Raw genomic sequence first — 16,874 nt, forward strand, 5'->3', positions numbered from 1 at the left:
CTAGTTACTGAGTTGCCAAGTGATAGCCTCGCAAAGCGGGCAAATCTTGTTATGTTATTTCAATATAAATTGCATGAATGCATGATTGTTTTCTATATTTTACGTTTGTTCGTGTTGTTTTGCTTTAAAGTAATTTCCAGGTACAAAGTTGAAGCAAAGCTTTGTTTTATACAAAAGAAGACCAAAACAAGTTGAAAGAATGGAAGAAACCTTTAAATCCAGCCCTCACGTCGCGGAGCAGGTCGCAACAAAGAAAACACGCCCAAGTCGTGAGCGCTAAGTCACGCGCGCAACTAACACCCAGGAAAGGAAGTCGCGAGCGCGATATGCATCTACGCGGGCGCGAGAAGCAGATCTGAGTAACAGAAGCGATTGGACCAAAAGACGCGAGCGCGATATGCATCTACGCGAGCGCGAGAAGCAGATCTGAGTAACAGAAGCGATTGGACCAAAAGACGCGAGCGCGATATGCATCTACGCGAGCGCGAGAAAGCACCTTTGAGAGTCAGAAGGTTTTCCAGCAAAAGACGCGAGCGCGACTTTAATCTTCGCGCGCGCGTAAATCACTCTTGAGAGGCAGAAGCATCTGGAGCATAAGTCGCGAGCGCGACTTTCAACAGCGCGAGCGCGAGTCGAGATTTCCAGGAGACGTGTTTGCTGCCTTTTCATCAGAAAATCATATCTTTTTATGCAGGGGTCGGGACTCTTCCCATGAGAAGTCACCTTAAGCACCTCTTGGCCAATCAACACCACCATCACTCTTCTCTTCTATAAATAGCAATCAAAGTGAAGCTACAAAGGATATACAGAATTAATTATTATTCAGAATTAGATTCACAAAATACTTAGATTGTATTAAGAGAGTGTGTTAGTAGTACTTAGAACAAGATTGATGAGAGTCACTTGTTATTGATTGTGCCAAGAAACACCAAGAAGTCCCTCGAGGTGTGACGCCCTCCAAGAGGCCTGAGTTAGATTCATTCTTTCTCTTGTTTTACAGACTTATTGTATGTTGTTCTTCATAACTCTTCTATGCAAAGCAACAATATCTAATTGGTAGTATTCAATAAAATTTCTTTAAGTTATCTTTTGGTCTTTGTTTAATCAAAGTTACTAGATTATATTCTCAGAAGGAAATAATTTAGTAAAGATCAAAGAGATTTAATTCATTGAGCTGAATTTACATATGCATGTTTCACTTATTTCTGTTGGAATTAAATCTATCTTATTGAAATAATCAAAGAATAAGAATTAGGTTTAATATTTAACAAAGTAAGGTTTTTATTATAAGTATAAGTACTTATAATAGATAGTATAATTCTATACTGAAAAGTTGAATTATATCATACCATGTGTAATTAAAGAATTCTTTATTGCATATTACAAGCTTTTGCATAGAGAAGGAAAATCCTGTGTATGATCAATTAATCTAAGTATTTTACTACACACTTATCTTTATAATTAATTATTCTAAATATTTTACTATACACTTGTCTTTTAATTTAATTAAATAATAGTCTTAGTATAAATAGATATCAATCACTTTTGTATTTATTTCTGTAAACACACTATTAAGAGTAAAGTAGTAAAGTGTATTCAACCCGTTCCTCGTGGGATCGATCTTTTATTACTACGTTGCGATCCGTATACTTGCGGGAACTCAATAGAGACGCAACAAGTTTTTGGCGCCGTTGCCGGGGAACGGTGTTTTGTCATTTAACGAAATATTCTTATATGTGATTTGCAGCTTATTTTAATTAAAGTTACATACTTATATTTGATTCAAAATTTTGCAGGAACACATAAGCTTACATACTCATATGCCAAGTACCAGATCTTCAAACAGTGAATTGGAGGATTATCAGCCTGAGATTGAACAATTCCTTTCACAACGAAAAAAGAAGAAGAAAAGAAGAAATTCAAGAATCATGGGTGATGGAAATCCGCCACAGAGGTTGATGGACTTTGTGACTCCAAGTTTAAATGGTTCACAAAAGGGAGTAGTACGTCCACCGGTAAATGCTAATCAGTTTGAGATTAAACCTGCTTTATTACAAATGCTTCAAAATAGTGTTCAGTTTTACGGATTGCCAAATGAGGATCCTAATTCGCATATAGCTAGTTTTCTTGAGATCTGTGATACCTTCAAGATGAATTCAGTACCATCAGATGCTATCAAATTACGTCTATTTCCTTTCACATTGAAAGATAAGGCAAAAGCTTGGTTGAATTCATTACCGCCAAACTCTATCACTACTTGGGAAGAACTAGCCCAAGCCTTCTTGTCCAAATATTTCCCACTAGCAAAAACCGCTAGGCTTATCAAAGAAATAACCTCATTTACTCAGCATGAAAATGAATCCCTATATGAGGCATGGGATCGCTATAAAGAGCTCCAAAGAGTTTGTCCACACCATGGCCTTCCCCAAAATATATTGATTCAAACTTTCTACAATGGAGTGACACCTTCTACAAGGGGAACTATAGATGCTATGGCAGGAGGATCATTAATGAAGAAGACTACTAATGATGCAATTGAGTTACTAGAAGAGATGGCCAACAACAATAGCATATGGCCAACCGAAAGAACTCAGGTAAGTCATTCTACTGTTAGCAATGAGTCTTCTTCTTCTTCAAAGAATTCAGTTAAGAAAATGCATGAATTAGACCCTTTAACTATGATGCAAGCACAAATTTCTGCTTTGTCCTACAAAATTGATAACTTAAACATAAGTAAATCAACATCCCTTACTTGTGACAATTGCGGTCAAAATGGGCATGTGTCAAATGAATGCAATTATAAGCATCCGGTTATGGAGGAACAAGTAAATTATGTCCAAGGACAAGTTCGCGGCCCATATCCGAATACTTATAATGCTGAAAATCGTAATTATCATAATTCTTTTTGGAGAAATCATGATAATCACGAGGGGGGAAATCAGGGCAGTCAATATCAAGATAGACTAGGACAATTGACCAATAAAATTGATAAATTTCTGGAGGGATTTAACCAAAAGATGAATAGTCAGGATGATAGCTTTAAATGGTTGGAATCGAAATTTGACAAGTTATTCAAAAATCATTCATCATCTATACATAACTTGGAGGTACAAGTAGGGCAGCTTGCCAATGCTATTTCCTCACGTGAAGTAGGAAATCTTCCTAGTAATACAGAAAAGAATCCTAGGGAGAATGTGAGCGCCATTGCCTTACGAAGTGGAAAAATATTAGATAAAATAGTTCCTTCGGGTATTGAAGCTAATGTTTTGAATAATGCAACTGTGGAGCCGGTTGGTGAACCGAGCATTGAAGTAAATAATGCAGGATCCAAAGAACAAGAAACAGGAAAGGATAAAGGGAAGGACAATGTTAAAGCTTATCAATCTAGGCCACCTTTTCCGCAAAGGCTCAAGAAGCAGGAGCAAGATAAGCAGTTCTTAAATTTTATTGATAAACTGAAAAATTTGCATATCAACATGTCGCTTATGGAAGCTGTCACACAAATACCAAATTACGGTAAGTTTCTTAAAGAATTGATCTCAAAGAAACGTAGTTGGGAAGATGTGTCGACAGTCACTCTAACTGAGGATTGCAGTTCCATAATCTCAAGTAAGTTACCTACTAAACTCAAAGATCCAGGGAGTTTCACTATACCATGCAAATTAGGTAAAGTAGATTTTCCTAGATGTCTTTGTGATTTGGGAGCAAGTATTAATTTGATGCCATTATCTCTCTTTAAGAAATTGGGATTAGAAGATGAAGTTAAGAGAACTAATATGGTTTTGCAACTTGCTGACCAATCTATTAAAAGACCTTATGGTATCATTGAGGATGTGCTTGTTAAGGTTGATAAATTTATATTTCCAACTGATTTTGTCATACTCGATTTTGTTTATGATGAAAATTGTCCTCTTATTTTAGGAAGACCATTTATGAACACAGGGAGGGCATTAATTGATGTTTCAGAAGGAAAATTAGTACTTAGGATAGGTGATGATATCATTGAATTTCATATAGATAAAGCCATGAAATATCCTATGGATGAGGGGAATTGCATGAGAATTGATGTAGTTGATGTCTGCATACAAGAAATGTTTGCTTTAGAAGATAAGGAACATTTTGAGGAAGAAAATGTCAATAATGAAGAAGAAGAGTTTATAAATTTAAGACCTGAAATGTTACTTAGGGAGCATGAGCCTTTACCACCATCAATTGAAGTTCCACCAACAGTAGATCTTAAAGAGCTACCGAATCATCTACGATATGCTTTCTTAGGTAAAGATCACACTCTTCCTATAATTATTTCTAACAAATTAACTATTGATCAAGAAAATGATTTATTAAAAATTGTTAGAAACAGGATTAAGAGTATAGGATGGCAAATTTCTGATCTTAAGGGGATAAGTCCAAATCGAGTCATGCATTATATCAATCTTGAGGATGGACATATACCTAAAGCAGAAAGACAAAGAAGACTTAATCCTAATATGACAGAAGTAGTAAAGAAAGAAATTATCAAATTACTAGATGCCGGAATAATAAACCCAATTTCGGATAGCCAATGGGTTAGTCCCATTCAATGTGTGCCTAAAAAGGGAGGAATGACTGTAGTAAAAAATGATAATGGTGACCTAATTCCTACTAGGACCACTACAGGTTGGAGGGTATGTATTGATTATAGAAAACTTAATTCAGCCACAAGAAAAGATCATTTTCCGTTACCATTCATAGATCAAATGTTAGAAAGAATTGCTGGTCATGCTTTCTATTGTTTTCTCGATGGATATTCGGGATATTTTCAGATTTATATCTTTCCGAATGACCAAGAGAAAACCACATTTACTTGTCCATTTGGTACATTTGCATATAGGCGCATGCCCTTTGGATTATGCAATGCACCTGCAACATTTCAACGTTGCATGACCGCAATTTTTAATGACTATATAGAGGAAATTATGGATGTCTTCATGGATGATTTTTCTGTTTATGGTGATTCATTTGAAAGTTGTTTGAAAAATCTAGATCTTGTATTGTCAAGATGTGAAAGTGCTAACTTGGTCTTAAATTGGGAGAAATGCCACTTTATGGTTGATGAGGGCATTGTTTTAGGGCACAAAATAAGTAAGGAAGGAATCCAGACAGATAGGGCTAAGATAGAAGCCATAGAAAAGTTACCTCCTCCTACTACGGTTAAAGGTATAAGATCTTTTCTAGGCCATGCAGGATTTTATAGAAGATTTATAAAAAATTTTTCTATCGTTGCTAAGCCTCTAACTAACTTACTTGTTAAAGATGCATCTTTTGATTTTTCTCCAGAATGTTTGGAAGCTTTTAAAACTTTAAAGAAGGCATTAGTAAGTGCACCGATTATAGCAAAACCTAATTGGGGATTACCATTTGAAATAATGTGTGATGCTAGTGATGTTGCTGTTGGTTGTGTATTGGGTCAAAGACATGAGAAGAAGTTGCATGTGATATACTATGCCAGCCATGTTCTAACTAGTACTCAAATGAATTATACAACTACTGAGAAGGAAATGTTGGCTGTAGTATATGCATGTGATAAATTCAGATCATACTTGTTAGGAGCCAAAGTCATAATCTATACTGATCATTCTGCATTAAAATACCTGTTTGCTAAAAAAGATGCAAAACCACGTCTTATTCGATGGGTATTATTATTGCAAGAATTTGACATTGAAATAAGAGACAAAAAAGGTTCTGAAAATTTAGTTGCTGATCATTTATCACGTTTGGAAAATGAAGAAGGACCAATAGGAGAAACTACCATTATAAATGAAAATTTCCCAGATGAGAATCTAATGTTAGTACAACATGTTCACACACCTTGGTATGCTGACATTGCAAATTTTCTAGCTTCTAACATCATACCTCCAGATATGACTTATGCACAAAAGAAGAAGTTCTATGCAGATGCTAAAAATTTCTTATGGGACGAACCATTCTTGTTCAAGATATGTATGGACGGTATGATTAGAAGGTGTGTAGGGGAAACAGAAATACAAGATATACTTATGCACTGTCACTCTAGTCCATATGGAGGGCATCATGGGGCAAATAGAACTGCTTCAAAGGTTTTGGAAAGTGGTTTTTATTGGCCTACTCTATTCCACGATGCTCGTATATTTGTCTCTCATTATGACAGGTGTCAAAGGGTTGGCAACATAAGTCGCAAAGATGAAATGCCTCTATCCAACATACTCGAGGTAGAAATATTCGATGTATGGGGAATCGACTTCATGGGACCATTCCCTATTTCACAAGGTAAAAGTTATATCCTGGTAGCTGTCGATTATGTTTCCAAGTGGGTGGAAGCACAAGCATGTGTCACAAACAACGCCAACACAGTGGTCAAATTCTTAAAAGCATTATTTACAAGATTTGGGGTTCCAAGAGCAGTCATAAGTGATGGAGGTACGCACTTTTTAAATAGATCATTTGAAAGCCTTTTGAAAAAAATATGGAGTACATCACAAGGTATCTACTCCATATCATCCACAAACTAGCGGACAAGTGGAAATCTCCAACCGTGAGCTTAAGTGGATTTTGGAAAAAACAGTCAATTCATCACGGAAGGATTGGTCACTTAAACTCGATGATGCACTGTGGGCATATAGAACAGCATTTAAGACACCGATTGGGATGTCTCCATACCGTTTGCTTTATGGTAAGGCATGTCACCTACCCCTAGAATTGGAATATAAAGCATATTGGGCAATAAAGTCTTTGAATTTTGATTTAAGCAAGGCTGGTTACAAGAGAAAACTTCAGTTAAATGAACTTGATGAGATAAGATTATTAGCATATGAAAATGCCAAGTTATATAAGGAAAGAACTAAGAAATGGCATGATAATCATATTCGAATCAAATCATTTAAAGAAGGAGACCAAGTGCTATTATTTAATTCAAGATTACGCCTATTTCCTGGAAAATTGAAGTCCAGATGGAGTGGACCATTTGAAGTAATCAAAGTTGCAGAACATGGAGCATTAGAATTGAAGAATCTATCTAATGGTTCTACATTCATGGTAAATGGACAACGATGTAAGCTTTATTTAGGTAATAGGATTGATGATCCACCACAGGTAACATTTTAAATCAATTTCATTAAGTATGAATAAATTTCAATAACTACTTAAAATGCTTTGTTTATTACAAATGTATTATTTGTTTATTTATTTTAAGTTAAAAAAAAAAAAAAAGGGGAAAAACTCATCAAAAGTCAAGTATGCAGGGAAATTATTTTGCAGGTAACAAAATTCGCGACCGTGAATACAAACTGCGCGGGCGCGACTTTCGCAAAAAAGAGACAGAAGCTTTTTAAACAAAACTCGCGATCGCAACATTAATCTGCGCGAGCGCGAGTTTTACACAAAACAAGTCAGAAGCTTCAAGATCCCCAATCGCGATCGCAACATCTATTTGCGCGAACGCGAGTTCTCTGCAAAATCAGTCAAAAGCAAAGAGATTCACTCTCGCGATCGCGATAACACCAAGCGCGAGCACGATTAGGGCAAAACAGAGGACAGAGGCGAATCATTCGCGAGCGCGAAATTGCAAACGCAATCGCGACTCTAGCAAAATTCCTGGCGCGATTCTACAAATTCTTGGCGCCACTTCCTAACGGTCAGAAATTCTCAACTGTCCTCTCATATTCCATTCAATTCTTTGCCTTCCCAAAGCATTCAAATCTGCAAAAACTGTAAGTACCCTTTCAAATCCAATCAAAACTCTTTCTTTTTAACTTCCCCATTAACTACTTAACCCTATCCTTCCCCCGATTCATCTATATAAGAAACTCAATCCCTTCTTCACAAACCCCCAAACTCTGTCACTCCAAACCCAATTTCCAAACAAGTTTTCTGCGTATCCTAAACAACAAATATCCCCATCCACACTCACACCATGCCATTCAAGCAAAAGGCCAGGAAGACCAAGGAAGGATCTTCATCCTCTGCACCTGCACGAAAGGATTTGGCCACTAGATTTAAGGCTCCTTTCCCCATATATACTATAGCGGAAGGAGAACGCTACACACGCCTAGCCAAGTGCACTTTCACAGGTATGTATCTTCTTGACCCAACCTTTTTGCAAGATACTGGTATTTTAGAGAAAGTACAAGAATATTTGAAAACTCTAAATTTTGAAATATTTAGTCAATTGCAAATTCCTGAAAATGCTAAATTAAGTTTAGAGTTACTAACTACTGTTGATTGGGTGGATGAGGATCAAATGGCCATCAATTTTAGAGTAGATGGAGAAGAATTAACTGTGGGATATGATCAAATGCATGAATGGTTAGGATTTCCCAAAAGTTTATGTGCTCCTAAACAGAAAGGATGGAATGCATCTTCCGTTTGGGAAAAACTAACAGGGCAATCAACTTTTACCCCACGAAATTCTGGAAATAAATGGATAAAAGATGAGAGTATTTTATATCTGCAGAAGTATTTGTGTTATGCCTTGTTTGGACGGGTGGAAGCATCCAAAGTCCAAACAAGAGACTTGTTTATTTTGGACTGTATTTTACAGGGAAAACGAGTTGACGTTGCAGGAATAATACTCGATACAATATACAACGCCTCTCGTCATCAAGGCAAAGTTACTTTTGGAATAGGTAGTCTGGCGCCTATCTTGGCACATATTGCTCGAATGCCTATTCCACCTTATCAGCCCCAGCCTACTGACACTTTTCGGTATATGGATGGCGCATTCTTAAAAAGGACAGGTTTAGTTGAAGAAGTAAAAACTGGCAGTACAGTTACCTATTGTTGGAAGCCATGGGAAACACGAGTTGGGCACAGCGAGCGCGATGAAGGAACTTCGGATGCACAAACGCAAAGACAGCGGAAGGGCAAAGCACCGGTCACATCATCTTCTCATGCGGAAGAAGAAGAAGATGACGTTGCCGGATGGAGGCAAGTCTTGGGTAAAGTTGAAGCTTTACAGCAGTCGCAGGAAACCTTGCAAGCTACTGTTCTTGACATGGGACACAAATTGCTTACAATTCAGAAAAACCACGAGCGGATGGAACGGAAGTGGATGAAATATTTCCACCATAAAAACATCGAATTCACTCCATCGCCTCCAGGTTCTCCGGAGGCCTAAGGTTTTTCTGTTTCCCTTTAGTTTTCTTTATATATATATATATTTTTTTTCTTCAGTATTGTGTGAATTGCATGTGATATTTGTTTTTCTTGCATTTCTCATCCCACAATGAGGACATTGTGTCTTTTAAGTGTGGGGGAGACTTACATTTTCTTTTATTTTCTCTGATTCAAAAAAAAAAAAATTGCACAATTAAAAAAGTCAACTTCTTTGCCTTAGTTCATTTGCTTTAATCTCTACATGTTGATTTGTTTGTATTTTGCTTGTTGAAATAGAAGTCTTGAATAATATACCATGGTTAGAGAGATTGAATGTTTATATGAACTTAAGTATTGATATTTTACATATGACATTTTTCAAATAGCACATTTTAATCTTTAGTTAATTATCTAGACATTATCTTTTGTTTTAGAGAAGCTTGAATCCTACCTTGAATGAAGAATAGGAAGCAAATGAAAATTAAATACTTGTATGTTTCAAGTCAATAAAGGATGAAGGTATGTTCAAGAGAGAAAAATATAAGATAGGGGAATAATGGAAAATCCGTTTTAAAATAAAAGTGGTATGGAGCATAAAATGCAACCACTTATCATTTACATTCCCACATATCTTCAATAAAAATAGCAAAAGAAAAGAATTGTGGTATGGAGCATAAAATGCAACCACAAAAGACAAAAAAAAAAAAAAAAAAAAAAAAAAAAAAAGTGGTATGGAGCATAAAATGCAACCACTTGAGTAAGATAGAAATAAAAACTACCTAAAAATGCCTTGAGATAAGAAAAGATACATGTATGCTATCTAAAATACTTCCTATTCTTTGCATTCTAAGGATGGAGGATTGTCTATCTCATTTCTTAAAAAATGGCTAGATTTATTATACTTCAGATTTTTGTTTGCTATTTTTAAATTTTACATGTCATATTCAATTACACTACTTGGTTCATAAAATATATATAATCTCTTATCTTTGGTAGATTACTTAAGAAGTCTAAATCAACGAATAAAAACAAACAAGATGAACATGAAGTTCAAAAAGAAAGATGAATATTTTTGCTTAGGGACAAGCAAAAGCTAAGTGTGGGGGAATTGATAGCCTCGCAAAGCGGGCAAATCTTGTTATGTTATTTCAATATAAATTGCATGAATGCATGATTGTTTTCTATATTTTACGTTTGTTCGTGTTGTTTTGCTTTAAAGTAATTTTCAGGTATAAAGTTGAAGCAAAGCTTTGTTTTATACAAAAGAAGACCAAAACAAGTTGAAAGAATGGAAGAAACCTTTAAATCCAGCCCTCACGTCGCGGAGCAGGTCGCAACAAAGAAAACACGCCCAAGTCGTGAGCGCTAAGTCGCGCGCGCAACTAACACCCAGGAAAGGAAGTCGCGAGCGCGATATGCATCTACGCGGGCGCGAGAAGCAGATCTGAGTAACAGAAGCGATTGGACCAAAAGACGCGAGCGCGATATGCATCTACGCGGGCGCGAGAAGCAGATCTGAGTAACAGAAGCGATTGGACCAAAAGACGCGAGCGCGATATGCATCTACGCGAGCGCGAGAAAGCACCTTTGAGAGTCAGAAGGTTTTCCAGCAAAAGACGCGAGCGCGACTTTAATCTTCGCGCGCGCGTAAATCACTCTTGAGAGGCAGAAGCATCTGGAGCATAAGTCGCGAGCGCGACTTTCAACAGCGCGAGCGCGAGTCGAGATTTCCAGGAGACGTGTTTGCTGCCTTTTCATCAGAAAATCATATCTTTTTATGCAGGGGTCGGGACTCCTCCCATGAGAAGTCACCTTAAGCACCTCTTGGCCAATCAACACCACCATCACTCTTCTCTTCTATAAATAGCAATCAAAGTGAAGCTACAAAGGATATACAGAATTAATTATTATTCAGAATTAGATTCACAAAATACTTAGATTGTATTAAGAGAGTGTGTTAGTAGTACTTAGAACAAGATTGACGAGAGTCACTTGTTATTGATTGTGCCAAGAAACACCAAGAAGTCCCTCGAGGTGTGACGCCCTCCAAGAGGCCTGAGTTAGATTCATTCTTTCTCTTGTTTTACAGACTTATTGTATGTTGTTCTTCATAACTCTTCTATGCAAAGCAACAATATCTAATTGGTAGTATTCAATAAAATTTCTTTAAGTTATCTTTTGGTCTTTGTTTAATCAAAGTTACTAGATTATATTCTCAGAAGGAAATAATTTAGTAAAGATCAAAGAGATTTAATTCATTGAGCTGAATTTACATATGCATGTTTCACTTATTTCTGTTGGAATTAAATCTATCTTATTGAAATAATCAAAGAATAAGAATTAGGTTTAATATTTAACAAAGTAAGGTTTTTATTATAAGTATAAGTACTTATAATAGATAGTATAATTCTATACTGAAAAGTTGAATTATATCATACCATGTGTAATTAAAGAATTCTTTATTGCATATTACAAGATTTTGCATAGAGAAGGAAAATCCTGTGTATGATCAATTAATCTAAGTATTTTACTACACACTTATCTTTATAATTAATTATTCTAAATATTTTACTATACACTTGTCTTTTAATTTAATTAAATAATAGTCTTAGTATAAATAGATATCAATCACTTTTGTATTTATTTCTGTAAACACACTATTAAGAGTAAAGTAGTAAAGTGTATGCAACCCGTTCCTCGTGGGATCGATCTTTTATTACTACGTTGCGATCCGTATACTTGCGGGAACTCAATAGAGACGCAACACCAAGTCTAGTTGAGACAAGGCAAGTGTCCTTTGGACGGGATTTGTGTTCTTTGAATGGCTTCAATGGATGAAGTGGGCTAATTTGGCGGCTTTGTTGATGTAGGTTGCCATTTTGGCGGTGTTAGGCAGGCGAATTACATCATGGTGGTTGATGTCTTCTGCAACTGGCTGTGCCATTTAGCGGCTTTATTGAAATGCCTCACTTTGGACGGGTGTCAATTTGGACATGTAGGGTGAAGGAAATGCGCCATGGTGGTTGTTGGTAGCTTCTACGGCTGACTGCATCATTTGGCAGCATTGTTGAAATGCGTCACTTTGGATATGTAGGGTGGAGGAAATGTGCCATGATGGTTGTTGGCAGCTTCTGCAGCTGACTGCGCCGTCGGCAGCTTTGTTGAAATGCGTCACTTTAGACGGCTTGGGTGCGCTACTTTGGATGGGTTTGGTGTGCCACTTTGAACGGCTTGGTTCTGAAATGCTCTACTGTGAGAGGTTGTCATTGAGGAAATGGAATGCGGATGAGTTGCGCTATGGCGATTGTCGACGGCTTTAACGGATGTGTGCCTTCTTTGAAGGGCTTTGGCTACCTCAGGGGACTTATGGTACCTTCTTTGAAGGGCTTTGGTTGCTTGCCTCAAGGGACTTACGGTTTGAAATACTCCACTTTGGGAGGTACCTACAAAAGCAATTTTTTATTGATAGGAAATAGGCCTTTGGCCGATGGTTAGGGTTAGAAATTTTATGATTAGGCTCAGAAATTTTGTGTGTATTTATTAAAAACCATGCTGTGGCAAGAAAAATGAGGAAACTCACTTGTGGCCAACAGTGTGTTGCCCCTGCTTAGGCGGCGGGCCGTTGACGGGTTACCGACTAAGCATGAGAGTTGGTCGTAGCAAGTGGGTCGTTTGTCCATTCTGGGCCTAAAGGCTGAAGTTGAGCCCATGGCCCACTTTGGACTTTATAAAGAGGTGAAAGTGACATGTGACATGTTTGTCACTTTCAACCTAACTTTCAAAACTTCTCTTAGAACTCTCCTTTTCTTCTTTCTCCTCTTTCTCTCAACCAAGACGTGTGGCTTTCGAGAATGTTGCGAATTGACTTTTCGAAGATGTAGTGATCAATCCTGCGACTTGACCTGTGAGCCACGACATGAAACTAAGGGAGTTTATCCCTGACATAGGGACTTCAATCAGCCTACGGCATGATTTACCTGGCCACCTTTGCTGGGACACATATGAGGTAATTTGGAACTCTTTTTTTTTTTTTTTTTTTTTTTTTTTTTTTTTTTTTTGCATTATAAATACTAGAAACAAGCGAACAATAGGTTATAAATCACAAACTAGGTAGAATTTTACCATTTTTATGCTGTGGCGGGCCGCTATTGCGTGCACCATAGTGGCTGTAACGTGCGCCACATCTTTAGCTGTTTGGCTACTCGGTTATGTTGTGGCGTGCTCCACAATAGTAGTGGCGCATGCCACTTGGTTAGTGCCTTGCGCCATTGCTCAGTGGCTTGCACTACAGTAGCTATGAAACATCTATTTTCATCATTTTTTTATTGATTTCCTACAATAAAACATATAAATATGTGCCTTTGCACTTTTATTTGTATAATTACAATGGTTTATTTTGCAGAAAAGTACGAAGCACAAAAAATGTAGAGGTAATGCATATGCAGCCGGTGAGTGGTTAGACTGTTTGCCTGTCTAAGTCTAGGACTGTGTCCGAGAGGTTGATTTTGGCCACTTCGTCGACACTTTACCATGGGTGCAGGGGCAGACCCTTCCCTCTAGTATTTTGGCATTCATGGAGTGGTGGATGGACACTACTCACACCTTCCATCTATCGTTCGGTGAGATGATGATCACCTTGGTTGACTTCGCTGCCATCACCGGCTTCCTTTCGGAGGGCGGTCAATTATTTTTGATGACTAGTTAAGGATCTTGGATTGACTGGGCTTGTGGGCGAGCCTCTAAGCAGCTATTGGGATGGAGCCCACCATCTCTCACAAAAGGGTTCATTATGAGAGTATCATCTCCCATTTCGAGGATATGCCATGGGATCGTGTGGCAGAGCTGGATGTGGATGTCATAGCATGAGCCTTTCTCTTCTATCTACATCTCAACCACCTTATTTACAAACTATAGTAACGACGTGGATTTGGCATTGCTACCACCTCTATAGGATTTATATGCGACTAGGCAGTATAACTGCGGAGCTGTTGCCTTGTTGTACTTGTACTATGGGATAAACTTTTGTGTCCAAAGAGCACACCTGAAGGTCGGCTACAAGCACATCATCGAGGTATTATATTCTCTTCGATGATTCCTCTTTTCTTCTATTTTGCTCTCGCTCTTTTACTTATTCACTGATTTCAACTTTATTCTTGATACAGATTTAGGCTTATGAGCATTAGGTCCTCCCTATGCTGAACTTGTACGGCTTCGATGCAAATAATAATATGAGGACTCTCCCTCGAGGCCGAGCTTGGAGATTCAGCCGGAGCTATGCTTACATTACCTTAGAGATATTAGTATTCTGGGAGTTGCTGAACAGCTTGTCTTGGGATCGGGTAAGTTGTTACCTCTCATTGACCTTTATTTTCATTCTTTCTTCTTTTGCTTTTCTTTTTCTTTTTTTTTTCTTCTTTTCTTTTCTCTTTTCTTTCTCTTTTTTTTTTTTTGATAAAATTTTTGTAAATTTGCAGATATAGAGGGACCCATAGCGAGAGGTAACTGAATATCCTGACTTTGTCTAGGCAGCCATTGGGTAACAGTAGAGACGGCTTCTTCTTCCTGGTCCATTTTATGATATGTACTACCTCGGAGAGAGGGTGTACGAGTGCTAGCTCGAACCGGATTGGAGGAGGGTGCCTCACGATGTGCCATATTATATGATGTCCACCCGATCTATCAAGTTGGAGCAGGATATTGCGACTGCACAGAGAGGATCGATTGCTAGTGACCGCTTGGCCTCTTTTGTACCCAGCGCCTATGCCATCTTTGTGTGGACTCAGCTTCCAGTCCATATCCCTCCATCGTCTGAGTTTGACCCCTTTGTCAAGGTGGAGGAGGATGAGAGGGACCAGGGCGATGCCCCACACAGGTAAGTTTTATCCCCTTCTATTTTGTTCTGGGCTTTGCCCTAGTGTCTCTTTCTTTTATCAGCTAACTGTGCTTTATTTTAACAGCGGCAGCAGCACGACAAGCGTGTGAGGAAGGATTCTAATTTCGAGGCTCTCGACACAGCTGTAGTGGCTGGGAAGCTGGAGCGTGGCACAGGTGCTTCCTTCTCTTTTATTTTGGAGCACATGGGGCAGACAACATAAGGTATGCTAGAGTCACATCTTGTGAGCCCATATCGGATGTCTCCGCCGGGCTGCACCCATGTAAGTACTCTCTTCTTTTCTTTTAACGACTATTTGTATTATTTTATTCCTTCTCTTATTGGCTACCCCTGTCTTATATTACAGGTGTCCATCGCCGATTACAATGAGGTGTGTCAGTTGTATGAAGCGGTGCGCCTCAAGTTAGCATGGCAAGACACTCCAACGAGCATGTATCTGTAAGTATAAAAAATAACAACACAAAGAAAAATATACAATGCATATGCCATGTATGCATGAAATGCGATTACTAATGTTTATGAATATACAAAGAGCTAGCGTGGCACCTCCAGCGGGCCGAGGCCAAGGATTTCAACGCGGTGGGCGTGCTGGTCACAAAGCTAGACACTGGCCGATCATTGTTAAAGAAATTGAGGAGTCTAGCGGCAATGACTCAGAGGAGACGACTTCATATATATCTTGAGAAGGCTACCCCAGTTTGCTTTTTCTCTTTTCTTCTTTTTTCTATATTCAGGACCCAATTTGGGGATTAGTGTTTTGCAAAGAATGAATATTTTATTTATATGAAGGCATATGCCAATTTCTTTATACGTTTCTAAGTGATGATGGTGTATATTTGCTTTATAACTGATATTTGCACTATTTTTCGAGTCTGAAAGTTGAAATGCAATGAAATAGGGAAATTTCCATCTGTATGCTACCTAGTGGTGTGCGCCACTAGTGCTGCAGTGGTGTGTGCCACTAGTTTGGCCTTTTATTTCTTGCTATATAAGTCCATATCGCCCATACATGCTTCAAAACCTTATTTCTCTCTTTCCAGACGAAGCTTTCACTCAAAAACTTCCCTAAACTCTTCATTTCTTCCCCATTCTTTATGGATCGGTCCTTAAAACACTATATTGGAAGCATTGTTCCGCAGTTTTAGCTAGGAGGGCTAGGATTTTCTTTCAACTTTTGAAATCAACCGGCTAAGCTACTATCGGAACATTTGGGTTCAACCCGAACTGCTGTAATGATTAATTAACTATTTCGATGCTTTAGAAAACCTGTTTCGTCATAAAGACTTTGATATTTGTCCATTATTTGAGGGACTTATCATCATTTTCAGGAGAATTCCCATGACCGAAGAGGTTCTTGTGATGCCCCAATTGGATGTTGACCCTGCTTCGATGATTCTGCCTGTATTTGGTTTCTCAGTTTATGAGATTCTGTCTTATGACTTAGGAGCTGATGTCGTGCCCTTGCGCCCATTTATAGACTGTGCATTGAGTATGGACCATAATAGCCCATACTAGCCTCCGCTTGTCTATTTCTGCATTCTTAGCTAGTACTTGCTACTTAGTGGTATTAATGGCTATGGCAGCCTTTGGCTAGTGCCCATAGTCGAGCAGATGGCTAGGTGATGCACATCTTTTCCACTTATTCTTGCTGAGACATTCACTTGGCTAGGAGAACATCTTCGAGACTCTAGCTCGGTACTTGGCCCGATGGGGAGCCCGCTTTTACTGTAGCTGAATGCATTTTATTTTCTTTTATCATCAACATGAATTCCTTCCGAGCTAACAATATAGCCAAGAAACAAAATTCGCTTTGTCATAAAACTGCACTTCTTAAGGTTGATGTACAACTCATTTTTCTATAAAGCATCCAACA

The 16,874-nt window shown here is 38.2% G+C and overlaps 1 protein-coding gene and 1 non-coding gene across 2 annotated transcripts; one reads left to right on the forward strand and one right to left on the reverse strand.

The window, feature by feature from the left end:
• Positions 1-1,820: 1,820 nt before the first annotated feature.
• Positions 1,821-4,374, forward strand: LOC149499146 (uncharacterized). The gene is made up of 2 exons (XM_089722063.1): positions 1,821-4,275; positions 4,361-4,374. The coding sequence occupies exons 1-2, from the start codon at positions 1,821-1,823 to the stop codon at positions 4,372-4,374; spliced, it is 2,469 nt and encodes an 822-aa protein (XP_089578189.1).
• On the reverse strand, positions 2,316-2,422 carry LOC149499147 (small nucleolar RNA R71). The gene has a single exon (XR_016319240.1). It is a non-coding gene; the product is annotated as a small nucleolar RNA R71 (small nucleolar RNA).
• Positions 4,375-16,874: the final 12,500 nt, after the last annotated feature.

Source organism: Jatropha curcas, chromosome 1 (assembly GCF_041381405.1).
Source record: "Jatropha curcas cultivar XTBG-Jc1 chromosome 1, XTBG_Jcur_1.0, whole genome shotgun sequence".
Lineage (NCBI taxonomy): Eukaryota > Viridiplantae > Streptophyta > Magnoliopsida > Malpighiales > Euphorbiaceae > Jatropha > Jatropha curcas.